At 37.3% G+C, this 8,755-nt stretch overlaps 1 protein-coding gene across 2 annotated transcripts in view; it reads right to left on the bottom strand.

Annotated features, from left to right (window-relative positions):
* Positions 1 to 8,755, bottom strand: part of EPB41L2 (erythrocyte membrane protein band 4.1 like 2) — a 120,436-nt gene that overhangs the window by 13,467 nt on the left and 98,214 nt on the right. The window contains exons 13-14 of one of the 2 annotated variants that reach the window (XM_035899854.1): positions 4,318 to 4,464; positions 2,845 to 2,949 (exon numbers count right to left, since the gene is read on the bottom strand). The exons of the other annotated variant lie outside the window; for it this stretch is intronic. Coding sequence (XP_035755747.1) covers positions 2,845 to 2,949; positions 4,318 to 4,464 — 252 coding nt within the window. The remainder of the gene's footprint in view (positions 1 to 2,844; positions 2,950 to 4,317; positions 4,465 to 8,755) is intronic. 2 annotated transcript variants of the gene reach the window in all.

The following is an 8,755-nucleotide window of genomic DNA, read 5'->3' as shown; positions in this document are numbered from 1 at the left end:
GCCGACCCCCGCCGGGCGAGGCGGGAACGGCCGGGACCAGGAGCCGCTGTCACCGCAACACGCAGCCCTCCACCCCGCAGGTCACGCTGTAACGGTTAAAAAGCATTAACGTTGCCACGGATTTCCCAGACAGAAGAGTTTACTCGGGCAGCAGCTCCGTAATTACCATTGGGATTTTTCCCTGTTGAAACCCCATTTTTAACACCACCTAATGGCCAGCCGGCTCGGAGCTGCAGGGTAATACATTTGCTTTGAACAGTGCATACCCACAATGCTGAAACGGGGTTTTCTTTGTAACACGTTTTGTATATTGTGTATATCTAGCATAATATATATTGTCTTTGTCATACATGCATATATATGCATTACAAATGCTTAAAAAACCTAAAGCAGATTCATTTCTATTAAAAAAATCTCTTTCTCAAAAAGCCTGTCCCATTTTACTGGGAAAGCTTGTTTTATTCAAACATACATGAAAGGTTACGTTGCTTTAACGCAGATGTTCATAGTCCAGTCTATTTTCTGTAGTACTATAAATCCGTATGGTAAAGCAAACTTTTGAAATTCATGTGGGTACAAGCCTCTGGAAAGGCTACGACGCCTTATTCCAGTTTTCCTTCCATGAGCTCTTGTATTAAGTTAAAAACAGTGAAAATAAAAAGCCAGTAGTGGAACAAATACGCAACATGGACACACCACACATTTTGGCAACATTCAGCAAGATACATTCCCGACTTAAGAGAACGGTACTAGAGGGAATCTCGCAGAAGCGGAGGCTGGAGGAAAGCCAAGGTGCCATGCAGACAACTGCAGCCCGGGCAGACTCGCCGTGTGAGTAGCAATGTAGAATAGGAACCGACGTAAGTCACACCACGCTGCTGTGCATATATTGCAATGCATAGGGCATGCAGAACAACAGAGAAGGAAAAGAAAAAGAACCCCTATATTTTTTTCCCCTACAATAAAATTTAAAGTGTATTTCAAGGGTGGCTAAGAAAATTTGATGTGAATGCGAGTTCACAAGTTCGCAAGTTCAAATCTGCCCTCACGCAATGTTCAATAGCCATTGGAGCAATGTGTTTCTCACCCCCGCTTTCTTCTCCTATTTTACCAGGCCCCAAAAATGTTCATCTGCCTTTTGATGCCACCTATTAATAAAAATGTTCATGATACTTCTCCTACCGGACTCTGGTACCACATGTTTTCCAACTACCCAAAGCAGTAAAAAAAAGTGGGGTGTGGTGGTAAATTCCTTATGTGGTGTGTGGTCAGACTGCGTGCACCTCTCTCTCCCCCCTCCCCCCATATGCATATAATTAAAGGCAGCCACACACCACCCATCTTTTTGCATTTTACCACCTTCAAATTTTTAGGTCTTCTAATCTTTTAAAAGAAAAACCTCAATCACACAATTTGTTTGATAATGTAACCCCTGTTCCCCGAGGAGCCATTTAGTAAAGATGATTAAGTGTATAGATAGAATTGGCACTTTACATTATTGTAACTACAGTAATTTGATGAATCAGCCTGTGAAAATGTTTAAATTCCTGGCAAATCCCTTCTGGAACACAGTCATATACATTAACATGAAATCATGTTTACAAGCAGTGGAGGGGGGGAATGGATTAAAAAAATAAAATATTGTGGGTATCCATAGCATACCAACATTTCACATATTTATTTGTGACATATGTATCAATGTGTCACAATTTCTGTTATAATTAAGTCACAGATGCTGTGCATTTGTGGGAGTACGGTGATACAGAAGTATAATGGCACAAATGAGATGTACCCAAAATAACATTTTTCATACACAGAAAATGACTTATTTGCAAGTATTTTCACTGGAGCAAAAGAAGGAAGAAAAGAAAGAATATTAGCAGTGGTACCCCTGCTTTATTCCTGTCTGTTGTCCAACTATCCTACAAGACAGGCAAGGAAACAGACAGTCCAGGAACAGGACTGAGCAATGTATTTGTCTGCTAATACCAGCAAGTTTATAAATTGGGGGTAACAAAACACGTGAACTCGAACTTCTCTACATCCATCAAAAAATAATTCAGGATGGAAATACACTGTTGCCCAAACCCCATATTTATATATGTTATTGAAATAGGACTGACAGCTTTACATTAACCTACTTTTGTCCCAATTCCTAGGTGGTAGAAAACAGTCCAAAAGTGATGTAAAAAAGCAACATCACAATTGCTACCCATCATCACCACCACACTGCTAGCAGTCCCACTGGTTACATAGTGCTTTTTCACTGCACAGATGTTAAACCAGCTTAGGGAGGAGAAAACCTCCCTCTTTTCTTCCTCCCTCTTTTCTTGGATGAAAAGAGGTACAGCAGCATGGAGGTACTCAGAATCAGGTGGCCTTTGAAATAAGCTGCTTCTACAACATTATTGATTTAAATAATGATTACATAGTGAAGACGTAAAGCTAAAGTTCTTGTGTGAACTGTCAAATAACTGCAGACAAGTACTTCCATACAGAATGGAAATACATGTTTTGCTGTCATCCTAGTCACATAAGATACAGTAATTTTCCGGTGAAAAATTAGTTTTCTTTTCAAATAGTAGCCATTCAGAACTTCACAGCTGGTTTGGTGTTTAAGTGGACTGTTGCTGCCATTCATATATGTGTGTGTGTATATATATATATATGCACACACACATATACACATGCAGATCCTGTTTTACAACTTGACCTTCTCCTGTCAGTACTGGCCTAAAAAAAGTTACCCCCATCAGGGAAAAAAAAAAAAAAGAAAAAGAAAGAAGTGCCCAAGCTAGCCCACAGCAGGTACAGCAAAAAGGCAGTAGGTTTCAGGGCAGCCACCTTATCGGTTTCCTCTGGTTTTGCTCCAGCAATCCATGGCATTGCAGTCCATTGCTTCTCCTTCCCAGGCAGAGTTTTCATTTGGAAAATGTGGTCTCCTTTTTTCTATTTGGTTTTCATTTTATAAAACCGGTGTAAATCAACAAGCAATGAGACAAACACACATAAACATAAAACCATCCGAAAGTGACAGAACATACTAGATGAGGAAAAAACCCCACAGAGATAAAAGAACTTGGAGAGGCCTCAACTTCAACATGAAGAAATCAACACAGAAAATACACACAACCACATAACAAAACTTAAGTTACATTTTTACATAAATATCTATTTTAACCAAAAAGATATGTATAGCTATTAAATGAACCAATGCGCCATGGACATTTGAAAATTTGACCAGCATTTGTGCCTACACATATACCACTAAGCATAGAAATGTTCAGGTACTACTCAGAAATTTGAGAATAATTTATGGTTACTGCCAAGAAATTCACAAAATAGTCATTAAAGAAGTGATCCATACAGATAGTGACTGTATTATCTGTATGTACATACAGTTCAGATTGCTTAGGTGTCTTATTGAAGTAATGTCTTATTAACAAAAATAATTTGGTAGCATCAAGCAAGCTTAATTAAAAATTCACCTCTCTGAGGACTGAAGAGAATACTTCAGAATTTAATGGGATAGAACAATACATTTAGGAGGGAAGGGTAGGAACAATGGTGGAAGACAACGATAACAACAGAAGATAAATCGATTGCTTTTGAAGACTGATTTGCTCTTCCACTCTATGAAAGAAGCAGCAAATAACTCCTCAAAACTAAAAGTTTCACAACAACAAGAGAAATTTATACAGCTAGTTTTCTTGCCACAAGCATTCAGGATGATATTTGTAGAAAATAGTTTCCCAAACTGCTGTTTTAAGGTTCAGTCAGGAAGGAGGTATAGAGAAAAAGTAGGTAAATTCATTTTATAGACTTTTAGAGAGTAAGGTTGAGTACATTTTAACAACCACATTAAATAAGTCCCCAAGAAGTCAACACAGTAAATTAACTGATCGTGTAAGGTCCTTCTGAAACAACACACAGGCTGTGTGTGTGTTTATGCACAAGCTGCCTATGAAGAGTTGAAGAGAGGGAAAAGGAAGAAAAAGTTCTACTGTCACTGAAAAGTTATCTCCATCAATCTGTGTGAATCAGAGTAAAATTTAAGCTGTCCTTAACACACAGGAAAATACTGCTACCGCCTCCATTTTTTTCTAGTGATTCTAATTAAGTTGTCCTTGTAGGATAAAATTCCACACATCATTTAAGGTCAGGTCCGATGGTAAATGGTAAAAAGTTAATGTATACTTAGTATAAACAAATATTACATTAGCTAAAGAAAGTATTAATCTGAAGGACAAGCTGCATTTACTATATTGCATACAGGACTATGGAAACGCATGCAGACAAGTGTCTACAGTGACATACCCCTTGTGTCTGTAGGGACAGAGGTGTGATACGCCGCTTTTCCCATTCATTTGGGCGTGGTTCAGGTGTGGATTCCATGAAATTGCGCTTGAGCTCACTAATGCTAGCCTGGTGTTTCAGTAAGTCGTCCTGGGTCTTATCCAGGTCCTAGCAACCCACAACGTAAAACAAAGTAGGACAAAACACGACAACAAAAGCAAACTTAGCTGGGGGGGAAAAAAAAAAAAGGAAAAAAGAAAAAAAGAAACCAAACCAAGGAAAGTGCCTTGTGTCTGAAGAGCTATTCCTCTTTGAAGTGCCTTAAAAATAGTTTACGGCTGTAAGGGAACTAAGATTTGTTTAGGTTTTTTTTAATGAAGGGCCAGTCATACGCTGTTTCTTCCATATTTTAAGGCAAAGGAAAAACAATGCTGTGCATTATTATTTAACAGATGGCTATTTTCATCCAAAACATGAAACTACTAGCCTCATGAAACAATAGTAATTTCCAGTAGTTGCTTGCTTTTGTCTAAAATTTATAAGCGCAAAGCAAGTGTTTTGGGATATTGCACAACTAACATTACTGAAGGCAGATGTAAGAAAGACTGGATTAACCCAAGCAGCATTATAAAAATGTATCTTTCTTGATGTTACAAGCTCCATGAAAAATACTTCTGTGAAGACAGTACTACAGGGCCAAACGTGCAAGCAACTAACACATGCTTAACTTCAGAGGGACTACTCATTGTGCCTGTCATGTCGGATTAAATTTACTGGAAGAATCACATTTAAAGACTTAAAGCCTGGAATCTGCCAATTCCACATTTAAGAACCTGACAGCAGACACAGTGCCCAAGTAGGGATAGTTTTTGTGCACACCAATACCAAAGAGATGTTCTCTTTAAAACTGCACCTACATAGGCAACTGCACAAATATAGAATCAGATTCTGTGATGACCCATTGAGGCTAAACTGCAGCACCTTGGATCAAATAACTACAAGCCAGTCTTTCACTTTGTACCAGATACAGGAGCAGACATAAGGATCGGGAGCTATGCAGAAATATAACTGTCCTAACACAGGCAAAAATCTAGCTGCTTAGCTTTCTTGGAAGTTCATTATCCTTTAAATACAATGCTGGACTTTGGGGGGAAGAGCAAATTTCACTCTGCTTTGATAGTCTGTCCTCCTTCCAGCATGTCAGGTCTTGGGAAAAGCCTATGATGGTTATGCACACTCTAACACAAGAATATTTTTTCAGCATTCTGTGGTGAAATTAGATTTTAAGCCTCAGATCCATTTTTAGTACAGAATAAATTATATCAATGTAGACATAATTATTAATGAAGTTTTATCAAAGGAATGTAATCAGATACAGTAATTTAGGTAAAGCATATGGGGTTTGTACAAAGATTTTATGTACTTTGTAACAGAACATTTTGAAATTTTACTTTAACATTTTGGTTAGGATTTTTACAGTCAGTACTCACAATGCAAAGACAGCCCGTCTTAAATAATGAAAAATCTGAACCCAATGCAAACTCACCAGTTTCTAATTCTTTTCACTTGCGTGTTCAGCATCAGTAACAGTTTGATGCTGCACGTCTAGTTCCAAATTCTGCAAATATTCACACCTCCACTTTGCACACTAAGAACCTTTTCCCTTCTGGGCAACTCAGTAGGTGCATATTGTCACAGGACCAATGCTTCACTTTTTATCTAGGACTAACAAACAAGACATTAAATATGCCCCCCTACAGTATGTATTTTACGAGTGAAGTAAAACCTTATGCCAAAGGCATTCTGTGGCAACTGAAGCTCGTAGCAATCATGTCATAATTTTAAAACCTGTCTTGGCTTGACACAAGGCACATTTCTTGGACTTGATCAAAGCACAGTTATGCAATGCACACTTTCAGTGCTTTAGTAAGTTATACACAAGCGAAGTTTCAATAGTGATCAAAAGCTGCAAAAAGCCAAAAATGTATTAGTTGGGTTACTGCAATCCATACATCTCCTTATTAACTGAACAAAACCAATGATTTTTAAAAAGGCAGTTTTTGTGACAAAGGGAATTATTTATAGCCCCATTTGGATGAATAAAGTGAATTAAAGACAGCACTAGGATTGTCTAAAATTTCTTTAGTTACTAGTTTATGTTATTAACCACAACTTAAATGACATTGATTATAACTACAGACATTCTTTGATAAAATAATCCAGACTAACAGACTATATGGAAATTCTTATAATAAAAATCTCTACTTCAGTGCCAAAGCACTACACATTAACACACCGTTAAAGCTCTTTGTTGTTGCTCATCTTCAGTGAAAAACAACTTTTAGGAAGCAAGAATTACTTCCATTTGAAAAGTGAAAAAATAAGGCAAAGATTTCGGCAGCATATCTAAACATTCCCTTTAAAAATCTGATCATCAGATACATTTCTCAAAGCTCCTAAAGTTTATGAGCATCAGAACCACTATTAGTTTTTCCATACTTTTATCACTGCTTGTGCCTTACTAACTCCATTTATTCAGGTAACATATTTGATAAAGGTTGATTAAACTGGTGAAAACTAGAAACCCTGCTCAACAGAAGATGCACACATTCAGGAGCAATGTATACAAATCCCATTTAGGATTATGAATTGGACCCATGTGTTTGCTTTATCTAAATAGGGCTATTATTCCCTGTTGCCACCTTGAAAACATCTAGCAAAAATATACAAAATGCACATTCAACATTCAAGCTGAGGGGTTTTTGTTTGGATTTTTTTTATGTTTTGTTTTTGCTTTAATTTAAACTCAGAAACTAGAATGATAACATGCAACATTTCCAAGCTGTTTTTCCCCCATGCGCTTCATGCACTGTGTCCGTAACAGCCTGCAAGTGATCTCCCATACCATGCAGCCTGGCAGCCCGTGAGAAGGGAGAGTGTTTCTTATATTATATACAAACCTCCAACATTAAATTGCTATGTCTGACATAAATATTTTCCCCATCTACTCTCAAGGAATTGCTCTGTGAAATTAAGCCACACACACACACAAAAAAGAAAAAAAAAAAAAAACACAAACCCAAAATGAACATAAAATGTACCAGCAAGTAAATAAAAAAAGACCCTTAGAATCAAACAGTTAAATAAAGGAAACAAAATGGTAAGGTGAAAAGGCACTAATTCAGACTAAAACCACAGAAAGTTTAGGGTGCTAACAAGGCAGGCAGGTACCACCAGATTTAATTGTAAAAAAAACTACCATGCACCTTCTGCTGTGCTTCCTCCTCTTCAGATTCCACCTACGTGAGCACGTGGCAAATTATCAAGAAAAGGAACCATTAACATATTCTTACAGACTAACACAGAGGCTTCATCTCTTTGTAAATGCTGCAAAGCGTGCTATATTTACAGACCTTTACTCTTTCGGACCCAGATGTTGTTGAAATTATTAAGCGACTTTGGTCTTCCTTCACCTGCATTGTTGTAGAATGGCTGAAGTAATACTTGGCATAAGTGGCATGAAAAATGGAAGTTTCACACTATGTCCCTTTCTTGCTGTACTTGTCAGTGTTCTCCCAGATGGAAATTTTAGAATGAGTAAAGAAAAAAAAAGTGATATGCGTAATTTCTATGGTAAGCGCCTTAAACTTAGCAACAAGTTGATGGGAAAATGGAATCTAAAGCATGAGTTGTTTTGTTAAGAGAGTTTAGGATTCAGGTCAAACACCTAAATACTGCATTTGCAACTGTCTTAATTATTTTAAGAATGTTGCTGTCTTGGGATGAGTTATTTGCACCCCACCCCTCTTTTTAGGTGAATATATTCTTCCTCAAACTGCAATACACTGTGTTGGAAATGATAGCTAATCTTTGTATCTTACCTACAAGTATTCTGAATGCCTTAAGGAACAGCATGCTTTAAAAGGCAAATCACTTCCCAGTTTTTCCACAGGTAAAACTATCAACTGCTAATCTTAGGAAAAGATGCATCTAGAAGTCAGCACTGTGCAAGTACATAAATTTGAAGAGGGGTTTACTTATTGCACATACTGTTGCATTTTGGATTCTGTGTGAATGCACAAATAATGTGGTACATATCGCATTTTCATTCATTTCTCGCTGATCTGGGGTTCTGTTTTCTGCAACTTTGTGTTACAAATGATGGATTGAATTAGGTTACAGAAAAACTGAGAAAGTCTTTAAAGTCAGAGTTTTCATTATTTTAAACTTAGATGGTGTTTTTAACGGCATTGTGTTGTATTTAGCATGCTTTTAATATGCACATTGTATTGATTTATTCAGTTTAACAAACTTTGTTAAATATAACTTTGAACAGGCCCTCCCCTTTTTGATTCTATAACATTTGGTTTCATATTTCCTTTGAAGATCAAAATAAACCACCTTTTTCCAGTCGTATTGCTGCAACATGCACAGCAGACATAAGGAAAGGAGACATTTT

The sequence above is a fragment of the Egretta garzetta genome, unplaced genomic scaffold (genome assembly GCF_000687185.1).
Source record: "Egretta garzetta isolate BGI_Z169 unplaced genomic scaffold, ASM68718v1 scaffold397, whole genome shotgun sequence".
In the NCBI taxonomy this organism is placed as follows: domain Eukaryota; kingdom Metazoa; phylum Chordata; class Aves; order Pelecaniformes; family Ardeidae; genus Egretta; species Egretta garzetta.
This window is presented reverse-complemented; position numbering and strand designations above follow the sequence as displayed.